Genomic DNA, 23,645 nt, shown 5'->3' on the forward strand with positions numbered 1-23,645 from the left:
CTTTGCCGCAAACACAAGGCAAACCTATTCATAAAGCGGGTACACCATCCTGCTGACGCAACTAAATTTTCAATGCCTGGTGCTTTTAATTTGTCATCTTTAGCCATTTGAAGGGCACGTAAGCGAATTCCCATACGTGTCACGCAGTAACCATTTTGGCGACACTCCATAACCCATTTATGCAATTCAGTCTCCAGAGCTTCATATGAAGTCGTTAAACCACGTCGAGCTTTTTTTACCTTTGGAATCTTTTCCAAGTCAGCTTTCATTTTCCGCCACTCTCTCACTTGTTTTTCGTCAACACAAAATTCCCTACTTGCAATACTGTTATTGCTCTCTTCTGCTCTTGACACAACCTTTAGTTTGAAACCAGCTTCGTATGACCTGCGTTTTTGTTTTGGTCCAGAATTAGAAGTATTGGGATCCATTTCTAACAGGATAAAAAAAAAAAAAAAAAAAAAGACTTTGAAAACTTTTGAACAGTACGCATGCACTAGGCCGTGCTGCATTGAAAGCCAGCTACAGTACTTCTTCTATTTGCTCTCTGTTCGCAAGCTCTAGCCGTACACATCCATTCGCACAGCGAGCATGTTGATGCGCAAGGCAAGATTTCACTCCAGCTGACGTTGCCCAGCTGTTCCCGACGTGGCTCTGCGCAGTGTGACGTGATGTCAGAGGTATTACCAGCAGATGAGCTGCTTTGCGGATGGCTTTGCAAAGAACTGTGCTATGGAAAGCCGTCCGCCTCTCACTGACAGCGCCGGACGGGGGAAAGCCGCTCAGTGTGTATGGTCCTGGACAGGGCCGGCCCTAGCCCAAATTTTTTTGGTAAGCGGCTATACCGTATTTTTTGGCACCCCCTATGCAGTGTCCCCGGTAGTGGTCCCCCCTATGCAGTGCCCCTTGTGCCCCCAGTAGTAAGCCCCTTATATAGTGCCCCCAGTAGTAGCCACCCTTGTAGTGCTCCCAGTAGTAATCCCCCTGGTAGTGCCCCCAGTAGTAATCCCCCTGGTACTGCCCCCAGTAGTAATATCCCCCCCTGGTACTGCCCCCAGTAGTAATATTCCCCCCTGGTAGTGTCCCCAGTAGTAATACCCCCTGGTAGTGCCCCCAGAAGTAATCCCCCCCTGGTACTACCCCAGTAGTAATCCCCCCCCCTGGTACTGCCCCCAGTAGTAAAATTCCCCCTCTGGTAGTGCATTCAGTAGTAATACCCCCCTGGTAGTGCCCCCAGTAGCAATATCCCCCCTGGTAGTGCCCCCAGTATTAACCCCCCTGGTAGTGCCCCCAGTATTAATCCCCCCCCCTGGTAGTGCCCCCAGTAGCAATATCCCCCCCTGGTAGTGCCCCCAGTAGCAACATGCCCCCTGGTAGTGCCCCCATTATTAATCCCCCCCCTCTGGTAGTGCCCCCAGTATTAACCCCCCCTGGTAGTGCCCCCAGAAGCAACATCCCCCCTGGTAGTGCCCCCAGTATTCCCCCCCTCCCTGGTAGTGCCCCCAGTAGCAACATCCCCCCTGGTAGTTCCCCCATTATTAATCCCCCCCCTCTGGTAGTGTGCCCAGTAACGATGTACCCCCCGGTAGCAGCCCCCCCAGTAGAAAGAAATGTAAAAAAAAACACTTACCTGTAACCCCGCTCATGGTCCCGACGCTGCTACAGGCTCCTCCGCCGCTTTGCATAATGGGAGAGACGACGTCATGACGACGTCTCTCCCATTACCCACTGCGGGAGCCGGAAGATGGCTCCCGCAGTGGGAGCAGCAGTAGCCGCTGAGAGTCTGACAGACTCTCAGCGGCTGCTGATTACACCAAACACATAGCTGCCGGCTCCGGCGGCTGTGTGTTTAGCAGTGTGTAGTGCTGACCGAACTCCGTCCGGTCAACGCTACACACGCGGTGCAGGCTGTGTCACAGTGACAGTCTGCACCGCGGCCCGCATGGTACGCTACTCAGCAGCGTACCATGCGGGCATGACTCGAGTATAAGCCGAGGGGGTGCTTTTTCAGCACAAAAAATGTGCTGAGAAACTCGGCTTATACTCGAGTATATACGGTAATAATGTAATTGATATTACAGTGCTCACCTTTGTTTTGCTAGCTTGGACCACTACAAAATCTGACAGTGTGGTTAGTACACTATACAATTGACTCAGTGTTCTCCCTAGAAATTTTTTCCAGCCGGTTGGGGACCTTCACAAATATGCACGCCGGGAAAAGGGGTATCTCCCTTACCATTACAGCCTGACAGGTCTCAGGCTGCTCCCCCACTGGCTCTCAGTCAAAAGTGCCCATTATGCAGTGGCCCCTGTAGTTTTCCCCTTTATGCATTGCCCCCTGTAGTTTTGTTTTGCCCTTATGCAGTGCCCCCAGGCTTAAGTAGTGCCCCCAGACTGGCCCCTTATGCAGTGCCCCCAGGCTTAAATAGTGGCCCTTATGCAGTGTAGATAATTCATGTTATTCACTTCACCTGTCTGTGATTTTAAATGTATGGCTGATGGGGGGTATACATTTAGATTGTAACTGAATCTGACATTTAGGATCAAAACACAAGAATAAATAACTTTCAGTATAAGGATAAAGTAACACAAGATCTCTTTGGTTATACCATTTTGAGTGCCAAGAAGTTTATTCTACTTGTTTATTCTTTTCAGATTCTCTATTTTAGGACAAGCAAAATAGAAGTGATAAAATCACATTTCTGACAAGGGGCAAAAAGACTTATTTAATGAAAGCCATGCAATATTTTAGGAAATGACCCTGAAGTCTTATAGCAGTCTCTCGGAGAAAACATTGCTTTTAAAGGTTCTGGTGTGCTACAAACGCTATGCAGCAATTATTGCTAGTCTTTCATTCCTTTTCCTGCACAAGCTGCCAGAAATATTTGGCTAAATCTGCCTATTAACCTAATTTGTGTGCATTCCCTGTACCCCACTGCAGTGAATAGGTGAGATAGCAGAACTGAGATACAAAAATTATTATGTGGGAGTCGCCTCCTGGTAGAACAAAAAGGCTGTTTCTACCCTCCCTAGGGGTTCCCACAGAGCAAGAGCAACAACGGAACTCAAGAGCTAGATTGCATCAGAAGGGGACAGGCCTTTCAGGGAACTAGTTGTGTGAAACTGCCAGTGGGGCAGCAGTTCACTTGTTGACTGAACAAAATCCCTTTGGCTATAGAACAAGCTGAAACCCAACTAGGAAGTTAAAGCGACATCAAACCTACTTTTAATTTGTTACACTTTGCCGCCGCCTATGTTCCCCACTGTCCTCATGTCTTTGACAATAGTTGGAGAAGTTTTCAGAGAGTTGCTGTGTACATAATAAGATTTACATCCTTTCTGTGGTAGATATCAGACTGGCCCAAGGCGCATGTTATGTCCTTGATCATTTCACACAAAAATATTGTAGGCACTTTGCGGTATAATATACCTTTGTTAACTCTTTCTTGAGGTCCATAGAGTCCACAGAAGTTACCTTTGGGTATGTGGTTGGAGTGATCTAGGCACCAAACAGTTAAAAGATGCACTGGGTCCTCCTCCATATATACTCCAGCTCTGGCTCCATGCATTTAGTTTGTTACCAAGCCCAAAGCAGGAGAAGGAAAAGATGAGAAGGAACAACAATTGTACCTCAAACATTCTCTCTAGGAAGAGGGAATCATAGAAATACAAAAGAAAAGATTACCAAATAACACCAGGTGTGTTAGGGTGGGTGTCCTGTGGACCTCAAAGAAAAAGTTAGATATGTTATACCATAACTCTTAATTGCTTCTTCGGGGTCCATAGGGACCACAGAAGTTACCTTGGGGATGTCCCAAAGCAGTTCTCTTAAGGGTGGGGACGCTCCTGTTTAGTAGAAAGGAGAATCTGACACTCAAAGGAAGCATCCTGAGAGGCAAATGTATCAAATGCGTAAAATTTGACAAGTGTGGATGGAAGACCACGTGACTGCCTTGTATAATTGTTCAGCAGAGGCACCACGACGAAACACCCACGATGGTCCCATGGATCGAGTAGTATGTGCGGTCAATGTGTTTGGAACAGAGAGATCAGCTTGTGTGTACGCTTGAGAAATTGTCATACGAAGCCACCTAGCCAGAGTTTGTTTATTAGATGGCCAGCCTCGTTTATGACAGCCATACAACATAAAAAGAGAGTCAGATTTCCTAATGGAGTTGGTGCGATCCACATCCAGAGAGGCTTCACCCCTAGAAAGGCCTGAAGACCGGAACCAGTTTCTTCATTTACATGAAAGCGGGATACAACCTTAGGAAGGTAACCCACCCTTGTAAGAAGAACAGCTTTATCCTGATGAAAAACCAAAAAGGGAGAGCGATAAGAAAGAGCTGCCAAATCAGAGACCCTACGGGCAGAGAAGATGGCCAGAAGAAAAACGTCTTCCCTGTCAATCACCTAAGGTCTACTGATTTCAGGGGGTTCGAATGGGGGAGCCTGTAGAGCTCTGAGAACCAGAGACAAATCCCACAGAGCTAACGGAAGGACAAAGGGAGGCTGAACCCTGAAAAAATGTCCTAACATCAGGCAGCAGGGCGATCTTTCGCTGAAACCAAACAGTTCAGATGCCTGAACCCTCAAGGTGGCCAGGCGGAGACCCCAGTCTAATCCAGCCTGAAGGAAAGAAAGTACTCACGAGATCCTACATACTCCAGGATCATATTTTCTATGTTTACACCACTGAATATATGAGTGCCAAACTAATAAATGCGGGCCGAGGAAGGTTTCCATGCCCTAAGCATAGTCTGAATTACAGAACTGGAAAAACCCTTGGTTCTTAAGATGGAAGTTTCAAGAGTCAAGCCGTCAAAAGACAGACGGGGAAGGTCCGGATACAGGCAGGAACCCTGTGTTAATAGGTCCGGCCTTAGAGGAAGAGGCCACGGAGTGTCTATGGAGAGACTCTGAAGGTCGGTGAACCATTGACATCTGGGCCAAGCAGGGGCTATCAGTATTACTGTCCCGCCCTCCTGCTTGAATTTCCTGATGAAACTTGGGAGAAGGGAAAACTGAGGAAACAGGTATGCTAGCTTGAAGTTCCAATTCACTGCTAGAGTGTCCACAAAATCGGCTGCGGGATCCCTGGTTCTGGATCCATACCTGGGGACCCTGTGGTTGTGGCCTGAGGCCATTAGGTCTACCGCTGGTAGTCCCCAACTGTCTACAAGGCTCCTGAATACTTGTGGATGAAGAGCCCACTCTCTGACGTGTATAGCCTGTCGACTTAGGAATTCCGCTTCCCAGTTGAGGACTCCTGGTATGAACACTGCCGAAACTGCTGGAAGACATTCTGCCCAGACCAGAATGTTTGATACTTCCGCCATGGCAGCTTGACTTTGCGTGCCTCCCTGATGGTTGAGGTAGGCTACTGCAGTGGCATTGTTGGACTGTACCTGAACAGGCCTGCCCTTCAGTACATCTTGTGCCTGAATGAGTGTTCTGAATACTGCTAGTATTTCCAGGACATTTATTGACAGGAGACTTTCCCTGGTCGTCCATCTTCCCTCAAATGTATGCCGACCTGTCACTGCTCCCCATCCGCGGAGGCTGGCATCGGTAGTGAGGAGCACCCAATCTGGAATCTAGAATGGGCAACCCCTGTTCAGACGAAACGTCTGCAACCACCATGAGAGGGACAGCCGCAGCTCTGGAGAAAGACAGATCGTCTGACTTTAATTTAGTGGTACTCCCCGTTCCAGCGGGAGAGGCTTAGTCATTGCAGTGGTCTGGAGTGGAATTGAGCATATTCCACCATATCGAAGGTGGACACCATGGATCCCAGAACCTGCATCGCTGAGTGAACAGGCACGGACTGGTTGTGGAGAAACCTGCGAATCCACAACTGAAGTGCCACAATCTTGTCTTCTGGCAGAGATATCCTCTGCGCCAGACAATCCAAGCGTGCACCTAAATGCACCATCAATTGTACTGGAAGAAGCAATGACTTCTTCCAATATATGATCCAGCAGTGTCTGTGTAGACAGGGAATTGTCAGTCTGAGATGATGCTGCAACACCGGTGGAGATTGTGCCAATATTAGGAGATCGTCCAGGTATGGCAGTATTCTGACTCCCTGGTGCCTGAGGCAGGCCATTGTTACTGCTATTATCTTGGTAAACACCCGAGGGGCTGTTGCTAAACCAAAAGGCAGTGCCTGAATTTGGAAATTCCTGGAAAACCGCAAACTGTACAAACAGTTGGTGGGACAGTGTAATTGGTACATGCAGACATGCATCTTGAATGTCCAAGGGCACCATTAAATCCCCTGGTTCCATTGTCAATACAATTGAACAAAGGATTTCCATACGGAATCTAGGTAACCAGATAAATGTGTTGAGACTTTTTAAATTCAGAATAGGCCGATGAGATCCATTGGGTTATTGGATAAAAAAAAATAGGTTGGAATAACCCATTCCTAGTTGATTCACTGGAACCCAGATTATTACCCCCCGACTACAGCAGGGAATGAATGGCCTGCTGGAAGGCCAAGGCCTTTGCAGACTCCTCTGAAGGAGTTGTGCAGAAGAATCTCTGCGGGGAACTTCTCCACAAGGTAAGGGCGTACCCCTGAGAGACCCCCTCCCGAACCCAGGCATCTGTTACTGTAAGATGCTAGATGTCTGAAAACTGAAGAAGTCAGCCTCCTACCCTGGGATGCCCGTCCCATCAGGCTGCGGGTTTATCATCTGACCTGGAAGCCAGACGTCTGTTTGGTCAGGGATTGCGGTCTCTTAAGAGAACTGGTTCTAGAGGAAGACTGACCCCTTGCTTTTCCTTGTGGCTTGTGGCCGAAAGAACAACTGCCTAGGTCTAGGAGTAGCTGTTGGAGGCAGACCAGCCGCCTTTGAGGCTGCTACCGTAGCTACAATCTTCTCCAATTCTGTGCCAAACAGAATGCCTCCCGCAAACGGAAAGTATTCCAGGGCCGCCTTGGACCCTGCATATGCTTTCCAGTCCCTTAACCATAGGGCTCTGCCAGCCACAACTGAGGCAGCTGAAGCCCTAGAGGACAGAATACTGGCATCCAGTGCCGCCTCTCCTAGATAGGAGGCAGCCTCCTTAATATAGGAGATAATGTTCAGCTGGCCTCTGAAAGTGTATTTTCCAGTGCCTTTGTCCATTCCTCCATGGCTTTAGAAACCCAGGCCGTAGCCATGGCTGGGCGGGTAAAAGCTCCTGACAGAGAAAAGACCGCCTTGAGACAGGCCTCAAGTCTCCTATCTGTGGAATCCTTAAAGGAGGATGCAGATAATATGGGCAATGTGGCGCTCCTGACCAGATGTGCCACATGCATGTCTACTATTGGTGGAACTTTCCACTTCGCGCACTCGTCTGGTGAGAGGGAGTATAAGGCTGTAACCTTCTTTGTAACATGAAGTAGTCTATCTGGAGACCTCCATGCTTCTCCCATAAGAGGTGCTCAGATTTAGGAAATTCAGCTTTTACCACTTTCTGGCATTTAAACACTGGAGCCTCTTAGTTCAGGCTCATTATCTAGGTTTAGCAGTTTTGACCACCCTAATCAAGGAGGGGGACATCTGCTGTTGGAAAATGGTCTTCCTCTCCTGAAAGAGACTCTTGAGAGGAGTCCTGTTCCTCACACTCATCAGAAGATGTAGCGTTTACAGGCTGGATGGAGTGATAGGAAGAAGCCGACCGCCTTCTGGGTTTTAGGCCTAGCTGCTTGCAGCGCTTGCTGAAATGCAGCAGGGGATGAAGTCATACTCTGACCTGAGTGGGCATAAACATCTATTCAAGATGGATGCATAAACATAGTAGGTTGTAGCTGCTTAGGGTACCCCATAATAGGGGCCGGTCCAGGAGCAGATAACCGTTCTACAATCTGTGCCATGATCTGGGAAAAGGAAGCTAAAGGGGGTTCCTGCCCAGGAGCTGGTATATTTGACTGATGTGGTGTCTCCTTATAACAGTGACCACATAATCCATTCTGGATGAAATCCTGAGGGGATAACCCTGCTTTACAGGCCATGCATGACACCAGCGCAGGGGCTTCAGCCACCTGCTTTTCAGTTTTAGACATAATATATTTAATGTTATGCAAAGTAATACACAATGTGACCATATTTTACACCCACAACAACCCACACACCTGTAGCAGAGGGCTTATGAGGAGAAACAGCAGTGATAGCCATAACTGACAGTCATTTTTGAGAATAAAAAAGGCAGTATAACAGATTTCACCAGTCACATACAATGCATATATATATATATATATATATATATATATATATATATATATATATATATATATAGGCAGCAGTTCTCCCCAGTAGAAAATATTAGACTGGTTGCAAAGAACCTAGTTTACTTCGTTTCAATCAATACAATGATTTTCATCAGGAAGACAATACAAAACACTAAAACACTTACCTAAATAACATGCAAGGAAACACCACGAATGCGGCTGGCTCCATCTGTCTGGAGGAGGCGTCTGACGTCATCGCGTAGCACTATGCAGCTGGCGCGACGTCGAGAGTCCCAGTTACTATGGAAACCAGAAGATGCAAATGACGTGATTGCACCAACACCAATACTAGACAATAACAAAGTAGATCTAAACGGCGATATACAAAATAGAGATAGGGAAGATAACATGACTGATTTAAGCTGAATACAAGTCCATGTTGAAATCAAGGGCTATGAAAAATGACTACCTACAAGGTACTCAAATGTATAAGAACAGATAGATAGATATATATATATATATTTATATATATCTATCTATGTGTCTATATGAATGTCCAGGACAGAAGTTAATTAAAGCAAGATAAGGATAAGCTCTCATTCAAACCATGCGGCTGTATGGTATTGAGACGATGAATCCAAAATGCTTCTCTCTGCAATAGCTTGCGGGCCATGTCACCTCCTCTATGATTGTGAGGAACTTGATCAATCATTTTGTATCTTAGGGTAGACAGGTTGTGTCTATGTGAACGGAAATGTCGGGCCACCGGCTGATCGTTGTCCTTACCACAGAGGGCTAATTGAATGGCAGACCTATGCAGGGCCATTCTTTCACGAAATGGTCGAGTGGTTTTGCCAATATACAATAAGCCGCAGGGACAGCGAATAAACTAAACTACAAACTGACTGGTGCAGGTCAATACACTATTGATTTTATATCTATATCCTGTGTGCGGGTGGACAAAACTGTCTCCCGTTTCTAGGTATCCACAAGTAATGCAGCCCAAACATTTATAATTACCTGGCTTTTTAGTCAAAAAGTGAGTGATGGGGGTACAATCAAAACCGGTCATATTATGTACTAACCAGTCACGAATGTTCTTACCCCTTTTATAACAGGGCAACAACGATGTATTTTTAAGACTCTGATCTTATTACAGGGGCAGATAGAAAAGTATAGAAACGATCTCATAAAATTTAAACAGAACAAACTCAACATAGTAAATAAGGACTACGAAGAAAAAAAGAGTTTACTCCTGGGCAAATAACCCAGTGGGGGCAAGAAGAACACAATATAAAGGTCATAATAGAAGATACAAAAAATTCACCCTTGAAACAGATACCTCCAGTGGAGGACAGTCGTCAGATCAAGAATGTGCTGGTACAAGTGGAGTATCGTCTACACGCAGGCCCCCTTTAGGCATGACCACGAGAGCCAAAAAAGATCCCCCCCCAGACTCTTCACTAGACGAGGCCAGTGGCAGAGGCAAAAAACAGGCACTAAAGAAAAAGAAATAATTTACAACTTGTCCAGTAGGACCTTAACCACAGATGAAATAAGTGTATTACAAAAAGGACTAAGCTTTGTTCCCACAGTACTACATGATGAGTTGACGAGCAAAATTGACCTTCATAGGCTTAATAGACAACTTCGCCTGAAAGAGTTTTATGATGATAAAATTGATGTGACAACGAATCCCTCTAGGTTCCAGCCAAGTAAATCTATTTCAACATTTGAACCAGTGTCCACGAAAGTAGCAATTAGAGGATTTACGAATTTGATGGAATCCCACATTATGGAATGCAGTAAAAGTGATAAAAGGATACAGCATAATTTATCCAAAAGAGAATTGACAGCCCTTAAACAACTTGGCAGTGATAAAAGTATTACTATCCGCCCCGCAGACAAAGGGGGCGGGATTGTAATACAAGACATCTCCTGTTACCGTAATGAGGCTCTTAAACAACTGATGGACACTAAAGTTTATAGTAGACTGGCAGGAGACCCAACTGCCAACTATCGTCAAGAACTCCATGGTATACTACAATCGACTGTTGAGGAACAATATATAGATAAAACCACCATGGATATGCTCTTACCTATGACACCTAGGATACCAGTTTTTTATACATTGCCCAAGCTCCATAAGGACCCTCTTCATCCACAGGGGAGGCCGATTATATCGGCCAGGGATTCACTATATTATGAAACATCGAGATACATTGATTACCATCTACAGCCAGTGATACAAGCTGAAAAATCCTACCTAAAAGATACGACTGCTTTCTTACATAAACTTACCACGCTGAGAAGCTTGCCGAAAGATTGCTGGCTATGTACTGTAGACGTAATAAGCCTTTATACTAGCATACCAAATTCAAGAGGTCTGACTGCTATGGAACAGTTACTCACCAATAATATCAATTATGATGGTCCAGCTTTATCTTTTTTCATTGAATTACTACACCTCACCTTAACCAGAAATTATTTTATTTTTGATGGTAGTTTCTACCTGCAGACCCATGGATGCGCCATGGGTTCATGCGCAGCTCCGGCGTATGCCAATGGCTTTATGTACTGTGTGGAGCAAGATCTATTTTTCAGCAATACCATCTATGCTGATAAGATTAGGTTCTTCACACGGTACATAGATGATGTATTCATAATTTGGCTTGGTAGCAGGGAGGAGTTCACACAAATGATGATAAGTATTAATATGTTGGACAGTGACATCAAGCTCACATATGAAATACATGCTAATGAGGTCCACTTTCTAGATGTCTTGGTTAGACTCAGAGAAGGGATGATACAGACATCTGTATATAGAAAGCCGACTGACAGGAATACCCTGTTATTGGCTACGAGCTTTCAACCAGGTAATCTTAAAAAGGGATTGCCATATTCTCAGTTCCTGAGGATACACAGGATATGTAGCGACCCCGATGATGAGTCAAGAGAACTTGACATCATGACACAGAAATTTGAGGACGGGCTATTCTAGAGAACTGTTACTCAAAGCTAGAACAAGAGCTTTAGCCACTCCAAAAGACACCTTGCCTAATACCCAAATGAAACGCAGAGATAACAAATTGGTGTGGGGCAATAGCTTTAATACAGTGAGTGACCACATAATTAGTACAGCTAAACGTTTCTGGCCTATGATCAACAAAGATCAGAGTCTTAAAAGTCTGAAAAATACATCATTGTTGCCCTGTTGTAAAAGGGGTAAGAACATTCGTGACTGGTTAGTACATAATGATATCACCGGTTTATAAATGTTTGGGCTGCACTACTTGTGGATATTTAGAAACGGGAGACAGTTTTGTCCACCCGCACACAGGATATAGATATAAAATCAATAGTGTATTGACCTGCACCAGTCAGTTTGTAGTTTATTTTATTCGCTGTCCCTGCGGCTTACTGTATATTGGCAAAACCACTCGACAGTTTCGTGAAAGAATGTCCCTGCATAGGTCTGCCATTTGATTAGCCCTCTGTGGTAAGGACAACGATCAGCCGGTGGCCCGACATTTCCGTTCACATAGACACAACCTGTCTACCCTAAGATACAAAATGATTGATCAGGTTCCTGACAATCATAGAGGAAGTGACATGGCCTGCAAGCTATTGCAGAGGGAAGCATTTTGGATTCATTGTCTCAATACCATACAGCCGTATGGTCTGAGAGCTTATCCTTATCTTGCTTTAATTAACTTCTGTCCTGGACACTCATATAGACACATATACATATCTGTTCTTATACATTTGAGCGCCTTATAGGTAGTCATTTTTCATAGCCCTTGATTTCAACATGGACTTGTATTCAGCTTAAATCAGTCATGTTATCTTCCCTATCTCTATTTTGTATATCGCCGTTTAGATCTACTTTGCTATTGTCTAGTATTAGTGCTGGTGCAATCACGTCATTTGCATCTTCTACTTTCCATAGTAACTGGGACTCTCGACGTCGCACCAGCTGCATAGTGCTACTCGATGACGTCAGACGCCTCCTCCAGACGGATGGAGCCAGCCGCACTCGTGGTGTTTCCCTACATGTTATTTAGGTAAGTGTTTTGTATTGTCTTCCTGATGAAAATCATTGTATTGATTGAAACGTTGAAGAAGTAAACTAGGTTCTTTTCAACCAGTCTAATATTTTCTACTGGGGAGTGCCGCTGCCACTGCTGCCTATTTCGTTATTTTTTTGCGGAGGGCACCCACTAACAGATGAGAGGAGTGCCAAGCTGTCACTGCATGTATATATATATATAATATATATACACACACACAATAAGCTATTAGTCAACTACAAACAGCACACAAGGCTAAGTAGGATATGGAGCTCTGTATAACCAGGCCACCTAAGGAGAGGTATATAGGGAGACTGACCAAACCTACTGAGATTGCATCCACTGAGAGCACCAGAGAGTGGTCTCTGGCCGTCTCATATACAGGGAGGCTGGGTGGGGCAACCCAGACGCTGGAAACCTCGTATATGGGTCAGGGGAGGGTACCTTCCCTCTGCTGTATGGATCCACCGGGCACACTGACCTATCCTGGCAGCCACCATTACCACCCCCAGCTGTCAGGATCCCTCATGTCCCGGTGGTCTAGTGGGGGAGGCAGTTCTGGTTCTTTACTACAGCGTCCACGGCAGGTCTCCCCCACCGGAGGCACGGACTGCCACGTGGTTCCCCATCATCAGCGGCTGCGGGGAACCACCTTACCTGCATCCCCAATGTTTCTGGTTGCAGTCCCGGGATCAGCGTCACCCCGCTGACCCCATTCAAAATCACCAGTTCCTGCACTGGTGTTGCGGCACCGGCGAGGGTAGACTGAGCAGCAGCACGGGCGCCCATCCGGACGCCTAGTGCTGCTTACTCATAATAATAAAATAAAAACAAAAACCACTTGCTTGGGACTGCCGAAGCAGTCCCCTGTTCAGTACGGTGCACTCCTGCGCCCCAAGCAAAAAATGAAATGCCTGCAGCCAGGGGTGGGGTATATATGGAGGACCCAGTGTGCAGCCTGGGAGCTGAAGCTTTTAACTGTTTGGTGCCTGGATCGCTCCAACCACATACCCCAAGGTAACTTGTGTGGACCCTATGGACTCCGAAGTAATATTTCAACTTGCCATACCTGTGTATATTGAACTTCATGTAATGTGTTTAAAAGGGACGTTAACTAGGTATTTGAAGACCCCCATAGCAAAAGTTTGTAAAGACCCCTATGCACCACCCAATGGTGAAAAAGTCTATGACACATGTAACTTTGAGAATGAAAATGGAACTATAGTAGCTGCACCACTTGCACCTACGGTAGTTATGCCCATGCTGTTTAACAAATATAACAGCCACTTACTGGTAATATAACAGATCATTTAAGAGATGTTGATCAGCTATAAACATTACTATGCCTACAAATCCTGCTCTATTTCTGGAATACTTATACCTACAGCCATGGCCAAAAGTTTTGAGAATGACACAAGTATTGGATTTCACAAAGTTTGCTGCTTCAGTGTTTTAGAACTTTTTGTCAGATGCTACTATGGTATACTGAAGTAAAATTCCAAGCATTTCATAAGTGTCAAAGGCTTTTATTGACAATTACATTAAGTTATGCAGAGAGTCAATATTTGCAGTGTTGACCCTTCTTTTTCAAGACCTCTGCAATTCGCCCTGGCATGCTGTGAATCAACTTCTGGGCCACATACTGACTGATGGCCACCCATTCTTGCCTAATCAATGCTTGGAATTTGTCAGAATTTGTGGGTTTTTGTTTGTCCAACCGCCTCTTGAGGATTAACCACAAGTTCTCAATGGGATTAAGGTCTGGGGAGTTTCCTGGCCATGGACCCAAAATTTCAATGTTTTGTTCCCCGAGCCACTTAGTTCTCACTTTAACCTTATGGCAAGGTGTTCCATCATGCTCCAAAAGGCATTGTTTGTCACCAAACTGTTCTTGGATGGCTGGGAGAAGATGCCCTTGGAGGATGTTTTGGTACCATTCTTTATTCATGGCTGTGTTCTTAGGGCAAAATTGTGAATGAGCCCACTCCCTTGGCTGAGAAGCAAACCCACACATGAATGGTCTCAGGATGTTTTACTGTTGGCATGACAGGACAGATGGTAACTCTCACCTTTCCTTCTCCGGACAAGCGTTTTTCCAGATGCCCCAAACAATCTGAAAGGGGATTCATCAGAGAAAATAACTTTACCCCAGTCCTCAGCAGTCCAATCCCTGTACATTTTGCAGAATATCAGTCTGTCCCTGATGTTTTTCCTGGAGAGAAGTGGCTTCTTTGCTGCCCTTCTTGACACCAGGCCATCCTCCAAAAGTATTCACCTTACTGTGCGTAAAGATACATTCACACCTGCCTGCTGCCATTCCTGAGCAAGCTCTACACTGGTGGTGCCCCGATCCCGCAGCTGAATCAACTTAGGAGACGCCCTGGTGCTTGCTAGAAATTCTTGAGAGCCCTGAAGCCTTCTTCTCAACTATTGAACATCTCTCCTTGAAGTTTGTGATTATTCGATAAATGGTTGATTTAGGTGCAATCTTAATATCCTTGCCTGTGAAGGCCATTTTTGTGCAAAGCAATGATGACTGCACGTTTCCTTGCAGGTAACCATGATTAACAGAGAAAGAACAATGATTTCAAGCTCCACCCTCCTTTTAAAGCTTCCAGTGTTATTCTAACTCAAACAGCATGAGTTATTCCCAGCCTTGTCCTCGTCAACACTCTAACCTGTGTTAACGAGAGAATAACTGACATGTCAGCTGGTCCTTTTGTGGCAGGGCTGAAATGCAGTGGAAATGTTTATGGAATTAACTTTGATAACACAGGAATATGTGGTTGTACATATCCTTCAGCAATTTACGAATATATGCATGTTATGTTCCTTTATTTTCCCTTATTTTGCAGTGTAGAATATATAGAACTGTTAGGATGAGATTCAATATTAGTATAGTTGTGTGAGGAGAAAGCTGCGTCTCATTTGTTGAATGGTCTCAGGCCTGGAGAGAAATAAGGCCTATCCTTTTTCTCTCCAAAGTAAGTAGATGGGTTCCTGTTGCCTCAGTCATTTTGTTTAATGTTTGATCCAAAAGTATATTATATAATGTATTAAAAAGTATATACAGATTAGTGTTTATTTCTATGTAGCTGTGATTAACTGCGGAGATATGGATAAGTTAGAACTGATGAGGCAGCCATGTTTTTTAATGGTTCAGCAACAGAAAGAATTGTAGCTTTAAAATGTTAGTGGTAGCGTGTGCATAACAGCAGACAACAAGTCTCAGACTTTATAAATAGGAGACCTTATCAAGATAGTCTTGGCCCACATGAAGCAATAATTAGTAGCTACAGGGGAACAGAACAAGAACATACTATATTTTGGTTAAGACATATAACCAATTAGTGCCTGGTACATACGAATATTAAATTAATATTCCCCCTTTGGGGTAACTGGAAGTATAGTATAAAGCTCATGAGAGAAAGAAGGAGGCAGTCAGAGGACAAGGCAGAAAGGGAGCACATCGAGGGTCTGAAGGGGGTGCTGGGCTCGGTTGCTATGCAGTATGAAATTGGCTGACTGGTATGACTGGCACTACGTGTCACATTTATTTTACACGTATTCCTCCTGCTGCTAAAATAACCTAAATGTTATGTTTTTTGTTGCAACTCTGCACTGGTAAAATACATGTATGAGACAGCTGTCTAAAAGTAACAGCATTGTGATTTATTTTAGAATCTGTATTGGTGTGAATTATTTCATTATCCTTTATAACCAGTAAGGTTTGATAAATAAATATAGAACAAACCGCATTATCAACTTCATTGTCATGGCAAAGAGGGACTTTGCAATTAATCTGATCACTCTTCATGACATTCTGGAGTATATGCAAATTGCCATCATAAAAACTGAAGCATCAGACTTTGTGAAAACTAATACTTGTGTCATTCTCAAAACTTTTGGCCATGGCTGTACTGTGTTCCTGTGATCTAAAGATAAGATAACCTTCATCTATCCACTGAACTCAGGATCCTGATGAGGAACCAGCAGTTATTGCAGCTGCTGCATACACTGCAAGAAACTCGAGGTAGAGGTGAAGGATATGGAGTAATATATGGGCGCCCACTGAGTATACAGGCTGGCAGCTCTTCTAGGGGTCCAACATCCTAAAAGGTGATACAAGGACTAAAAAATTGGTAGCGCCAAATGCCTAAACCAGACATACAGTGCCTTGCAAAAGTATTCACCCCCTTGGCTTTTTACCTTTTTTGTTACATTACAACCCGTCTTTTTATTTAATCTGAATTGTATGTGATGGATCTGCACAAAGGTCTAATTTGGTGAAGTGAAATGAGAACAACATATAAAAAAAAGAATCTTTTTAAATAAAATTCTGAAAATTGGCATGTGCATATGTAATCACCCCCTTTGCTATGAAGCCCCTCAAAAGTTCTGGTGCAACCAATTACCTTCAGAAGTCACATAATTAGTGAAATGAAGTCCACCTGTGTGAAATCAAAGTGTCACATAATCTGTCAGTGTAAACACACCTTTTCTGAAAGGCCCCAGAGGCTGCAACACCACTAAGCAAGAGGCATCACACCATGAAGACCAAGGAGCTCTCCAAACAAGTCAGGGACAACGTTGTTGAGAAGTACAATTCTGGGTTGGGTTATTAAAAAAAATATCCAAATCTTTGATGATCCCCCAGAGCACCATCAAATCCATCATCATCAAATGGAAAGAACATGGTACCACAACAAACCTGCCAAGAGAGGGCCGCCCACCAAAACTCACAGACCGGGCAAGGAAGGCATTAATCAGAGAGGCAGCACAGAGACCGAAGGTAACCCTGAAGGAGCTGCAGAGTTCCACAGCAGAGACTGGTGTATCTGTGCATGTGACCACAATAAGCCATACACTCCATAGAGCTGGGCTTTATGGAAGAGTGGCCAGAAAAAGCCATTACTTGGTGATAAAAATAAGACGACACGATTTGAGTTTGCCAAAAGGTATTTGGGAGACACCCCAAATGTATGGAGAAAGGTGCTCTGGTCAGATGAGACTAAAATTGAATTTTCGGCCACCAAGTAAAACGCTGTCATTGCGCAAAAATCCGAGGGGCAAGATATGGCAAGCACATAGGGACTTATGCAAAGCGTCTTGCAGCTGTAATTGCCGCAAAAGGTGGCTCGACAAAGTACTGACTTTAGGGGGGTGAATAGTTATGCACGCTGAAGTTTTCTGTTATGTTGTCCTAAATGCTTGATTCACAATATAAAAAAAAAAAAACACATTCACTGTTTTAGGCATATTCTCTGAATGAAATGATGCACGCCTTCCAACAAGCCATTTTAATTCCAGGTTGTGAAGAACAAAACATGAAGAATGCAAAGGGTGGTGAATACTTTTGCAAGGCACTGTAGGAGACATGACCACAGTACACATAATTAATGAAAGTTTGTAAATTGCTGACAACCATATCTGACCGTTGAGAGATCAATGTGTGGATTTGAATATAATTTTGTCTTCACTCTGACAAATTTGCAATTGTCAGAGTGTATAGATATACATCCTTGATAATACTAGTTTATTTATAGGGTGCCACAAGTGGTCCGCAGCGCCGTACATATGTCAACAGTAGGACATTACAATACAGTAACCAGAACATAAACAGATCACAAGTAAGAATTAGCACCACAATTCTCAGTACACAATACAGCTGGGACGGTGAAGACTATCATTGAAGTGCTAGAGCAGTGGTTCTTAAACTCGGTCCTCAGGACCCCACAGAGTTCACGTTTTGCAGGTCCCCTAGCAGCATCACAGGTGTATTCATTACTCACTGACACATTTTAAAAAGGTCCACAGGTGGAGCTAATTATTTAACTTGAGTCAGTGTGGAGACATGGAAAACATGCACTGTTTGGGGTCCTCAGGATGATTTTGAGAATGTGTGTGCTAGAGAAAAGGGCTGTGTGAAAGTTACTGGACCCAAGGAGCAGTGTATTCCTCCCTACTGTCTGACTCAACTTTGTATGTTAGTAATGGTATGCTTAAAAATGTTGTGTCAGGTCTTTGATCTTCACACTAACAAAGATGTAGTTAGTCCTTCCAATTTAGCTTCAGGCATGTAAATAACTTGGCATGGGGGAGTGGGGCATAATGGTCATAGGACTTATAGCAAGAGACAACTGGTAAAACAGTAAAAACACTGGAGGAAACATGCCACCAGAGCTCCTCTGAATGGGTTTGCAGACTGAGATGAGCTTAACAATATACTTGAGTGAGGGAATGTCACGCCCAGATCTACGTTAGGATTTCTACAGAACTAGAAAACCTGCCTACTTACCTGTCATGTTTCACTATTGCAGTGGTTGCACATATCTTCACTATGAGAAAACAAATGGGTATAACTAATTTTAGACTATCATCAGATACACTTTTGAAGAAGCTTGTCCAATGATGTTTAGTTTAAAAAAAAAAAAAAAAAAAAACAACTAACATTCAATATAGATTATCTTGTTAAGCTACCAGAAAGAAAAACAGACTATTTGAGAGATCATTTTGTGGCAGAAAAAACAAAATAAATAGTTGTTTGAATGCAGGAGGGATAAAGGCACCCTTGTATTGTCTTCAAAGTCAAAACAAAGGATCTCTTATGATAGGATTTACTTTGCTCTAATATTATATTGCATACTATCCAAAGGTAAAAATATTGTACCAAACTAAAGCTTCAGCTGTCAATGGCAGCACATACTGTAAGCCACACTTTTATAATTTTACTAATCATATTTGAAAAGTTGGTTTTAGTTTAAGTTCAGGGGATTTAAACATGTTAGCTGCCACTGAGTTTACACATCATACACCTTGAGAAACCATGATGTGACAAGTAAAGCAAGTACATTTGACAGGGAGTTTAAGCATGCCTACAATATTTAAATCTTACCAGTGTACAGCTGCCATCCATTTGACAAAGGATTTCCACAAATATATACAAATTTAATGTATGACCAATCCATCCTTATTATAACTCACCACTGACCTTTTATGCTCAATATTTGCAAAAGCTTAAATTGGAGAAATTGGTCAGTATATAATACTTTCAAATACATTAAGAAATTACTCTACAATCTAATTCTGAAATGTAAAAATAAGTGCTTATTTTGCACAACGTCTGATCTCAAACTTACCCAGATATTTCATGGCTCAAAACATTATAAACCTGACTAGATGAACATATATTTGGTGTGTCAATAAATTGGTGTCTGGCTTAGAGATGTCCTCTGCAATCAAATAAAAACAGTAACAGAAAAAGTTTATTTTTTATTTTTCAGAAGTCCTAACTGAAATGTGTCATATTGTTGGCTATCTACAAGGTACCCATGTTCAGAAAAGTGCAGTTCTTAATGAAGTATTTTAACATACTGTACAGTATTATAGGTAATGAGAACAGATGATTGAACAATGGTATAAAGAAAAACAGTAAACCGTACAATACAATTTAGCACAGCATGAAAGGGCGAATACGAGTAGCTTCTATAGTCTATACAACATGTGTCATTACTTTTTCTACCGTGTATATCAGAACAATGCACTGTGCTTTCTCTAACATATGCAGTTTTCTGCAAGAAGGGACAACATTCCTATAAATGACGTCAAGAACTGTTAGGGACTGATTGTATTCTACTGTATTTTGTTTACGATGTACATTAATAAGCTGTAATGCAAATTCTCCCGATCGCTAGCATTTTAAAATAAAAGGTTGTGTCATTTTTCCCATTAGAGGTATTGGTACTATAGTATAGCAACCATGTTAAATAGTAAAAACAATTACATAGCATGATCGATCCTTCGCTGTGCAATTTAGCAGATACAAGTAACATCTCAGCAATTTGTTTTCAACTTGCTAATCTACAGCTTTTATAGAACAAACATTTTCCAAATTCAATATTCTTTACACCTGAAAGAGGCTTCTTTTCCCAGCATGTGGACACATGAAGCAATGCAATCAAAAAGTGGACAACCCTTTAAAGAGTCTCCATTTAGAACTATTATATTTTTTTAACTATTATAGGTAACATTTTAACTCATACAAATTAGGATATGGGAGGTGTATCTGGAAAATAACCTAGATGTATTCATACAAACACTTTAAAATGTATAAACACTGTTAAAATGGACAAAATAGGAGGGTTTTAATAAAATGACTACTGAGAAATATAGTGCTGCAGTGTACGCATCATAAATGAAGAACAGTTTCTTTTCCCACAGCAGTGCGTTGTTTAATACATTCAGCTAAAATAGACAATTTTATTGTACAGGATTTCTGTAGAAAAAAAAATACAAGGCACACAAATTAAATGATATTTTGCTCAAAATTTCTATTTACTCTCGTCAGTGTGATAGAAATACCAGGGAACAGTTTTAATGAAAAATAAAACAGTGTGCATTGACATTACTTTATAAAATCAAAACTACATGAAAAATGGTTTGACCTTTAAGTAACCTACCTAACCTTTAAAATCAAACTACACATTGACATTTTAAAATTTAGTTTTCAATTCTAGGTCTGCCTAAAAAAATCATGTAAAAGTTTTGATACCTGGATTATAAAAATGCTGTGTATTACATTTACATGTGTACACATGTACATCTTTTATTATGTACACATTTTTGCAGTTAAGCATGTTGGGAGAAACATTTAAACAAGGAAGGTAGTTTCCCAACATAGCAGTACAATTTCAAACCATAAAACATTCACAATACTGATTATCACAATATGTTGCCAAGAGACAAAAAAAAAAAAAAAATTTAAAGCCACATTCCAATATACATTTTGTTAAATATAAATGTAGTCATGTTTTTTCTCCCCTTGTCTAGACAGGAAGGAACTATGACAAAACAAACTAAGAATAATATAGTAAGAAAGTTGGGATTTTGTTATACACAAAAAAAAAATTAAACTATCTAGGCAACATGATCATAGCAATAATCAGTATTTCTAAAATCACATTTACAGAAATTTCCCCGTAAGTGGGAAACACCAATAAAATAAAAATATATATATATTTATATATATTTCATTTAACTCTCAAGCTAGTACATTTTTGACAATTTTAAAATGTCTCTTGAAAGAACCCTGCCACTGCATTTATTAACAAAAGTACCAAAACAAGAGGAGTGAGCACAGCTTACAGGATTTTGAAAGCAATATACAAGTTCTTTTGTATACCTGTTATATACACAAAGATTGTGCGCTATTCTGACACAAATTGTAGGCTTTAGCTGCATTCAGTCTCAGTCTTTGGCACACTAATCTGATTTATTGATATTAGAATCACGGTCTGAAAAATTAGACATAAATTAATTATTTTCCAATGTGGATATATAAGTATATATAAATATACACTGATATACGTATATATATATATATATATATAATAGTTTTCACTGCCTATGTAATAAGATAATGCACAAAGACTAGGATTATGTATTTTTTGCTCCACATCAGAGGTAATATTTAGAAACTATATATTTGTCTGTGCTAGGACATTTTTATCAGCCATTTACCACAGTCAGGATACCACCAAACAGATGCCAAATCTGCATTTAATGCAATGTACCATCAGGAATCAAATATCTATTCAATTGCTAATGAGGGCATTTTTTCTCCATCTGTGCAGAGCCCAAGAATGCATTTTAGCTGTTCTATGTGTCTGCACTGAGCGAAGTTTGGCCTAAACTTCCTTAAACTGAAAACTATACATACTGAATGCTTAAACCTAATCCATAGGCAATAAATAGCAAACTTTAAAAATAAAACAAATCTCTATGACAAAAAATGTCTTTCCCTTCCCCCAGAAGCGTTTTTAATCCTTTATAGCAGCACAAAAGTAAATGTTCTTTATGAAAGCTGCATTTCGAGTAAGTTTACCAGCCTATTAAATTTGCTTTTGCTTTCTCTGTTAATTTCCGAACCCTTCCTCTGCTTGAAGTTCCAAAAGTTAGAGTAGTGTCTTCAAACAGCAGCTGTCTCTGTTCCTCTTCAGAATCCTCTTCAGTGTAAAAGGCCGTCCTCCTCCCCTGATTTCTAGTTCTCATTTGGGATTCTGAATGGTTAAGGCCTTCAGATGCATCTGTAGATATGTCCATGGGTTCCTCAGGCTTTCTACATTTACTTCTTGTTTGTATTTTAACATTTTCTTCTCTTTCATATTGTGGCTCGGTGTGTACTGGTAAAAGAAGAGGGGGGGGGACAAGAGTTGCCTCCGGTGGTACAGTTTTTACTTTTGGTTTCCTACCTCTCCGTTTTTTTGGTACCTCATCCTCACTCTTAATGTTCAACTCCACATGAGAATTGCCAGAGGAAGAGGTAGACTGCTCCTTAATCTTTTTGAGTGTGTGCAGAGCAGGTTGAGGAGTGTTCTGGGGCACAATTTGCTGCTGGTCATCATTTCTCGGATATTTTGGCTTTCGCCCTCTTTTCTTAGGTACAACTTGAACAGTATTGTTGTGGTCATTGTTACTGTTGTTATTAAGGATAATCTTCGGTTTACGACCAGGACGCCCTTTTACAGCTGGCTTGTTGGGAAGGCTGCTGTGTCCATTTACCTTAACACTTGCTGGTGGCAATAGGTCACCTTTTCTTTCAGCTGCAACGTATTAAAACATTGAGACATTACTTCAGAGTGGAATTCATGTGCTATAGACATCCACACGGGATGTCGGCGTTCAGGATCCTGGCGGTTGGAATCCTAACGCCGGCATCCCGACAGGGTTAGAATACCTACACTTGGTCGGTATTCTAACCTTGCCTCTGTCCCTACCCTAACCCTCCAAGGTGACTGACCCTAACCTCCCCCCCTTCCCGCACCCTAAACCTAACCCTCCCCACTTAGTGCCTAACCCTCCCCCAACCACAGTACTTACCTTCCGAATCCCGGCGGTTGGGATGCCGGTGCTGGTATTCTGACTAGTGTCGGGATTCCAGCATCGGCATTCTGATCGCTGGAATCCCAGCGGTCGGGATATTGACCACATCCAATCCACACAAGTCTAAAATAACGAACTCTATTTCTCGCTGTGCCAGAGCAGGTGCAAAGTCAGGGAAAATCAGTTTTAAATTAAAAATCTCAGAACTTGCTTCAGAACACCTTGGGCACCCCCCTAATGACTAATTAGCCAATTGTAATTTTTCAGTTAGCTTAATTAGTTCAATAATTACATGTCATTATTGGTTGTTAAAAAAAATTGCCTCAAATTACACAAAAATCAACCTTTTCATAAATATATGCACCCCAAATTTAACTACATTATTAAAACAAAAAAATTGCTTTATTTTTTTTTTTTTTACAATTTTTTTAATTGACCTAAAATTACCTTTTTTGGTATTTTTCATTCTAGTTTAT

At 42.3% G+C, this 23,645-nt stretch overlaps 1 protein-coding gene across 1 annotated transcript in view; it reads right to left on the reverse strand.

The window, feature by feature from the left end:
• Nucleotides 1–20,598: 20,598 nt before the first annotated feature.
• Nucleotides 20,599–23,645, reverse strand: part of PHIP (PHIP subunit of CUL4-Ring ligase complex) — a 228,528-nt gene continuing 225,481 nt past the window's right edge. Inside the window, exon 40 of the mRNA XM_088471636.1 lies at nucleotides 20,599–22,889. Coding sequence (XP_088327762.1) covers nucleotides 22,168–22,889 — 722 coding nt within the window. The 3' untranslated portion in view covers nucleotides 20,599–22,167. The remainder of the gene's footprint in view (nucleotides 22,890–23,645) is intronic.

Source organism: Taudactylus pleione, unplaced genomic scaffold (genome assembly GCF_031769625.1).
Source record: "Taudactylus pleione unplaced genomic scaffold, aTauple2 ptg000015l, whole genome shotgun sequence".
NCBI classification, from domain to species: domain Eukaryota; kingdom Metazoa; phylum Chordata; class Amphibia; order Anura; family Myobatrachidae; genus Taudactylus; species Taudactylus pleione.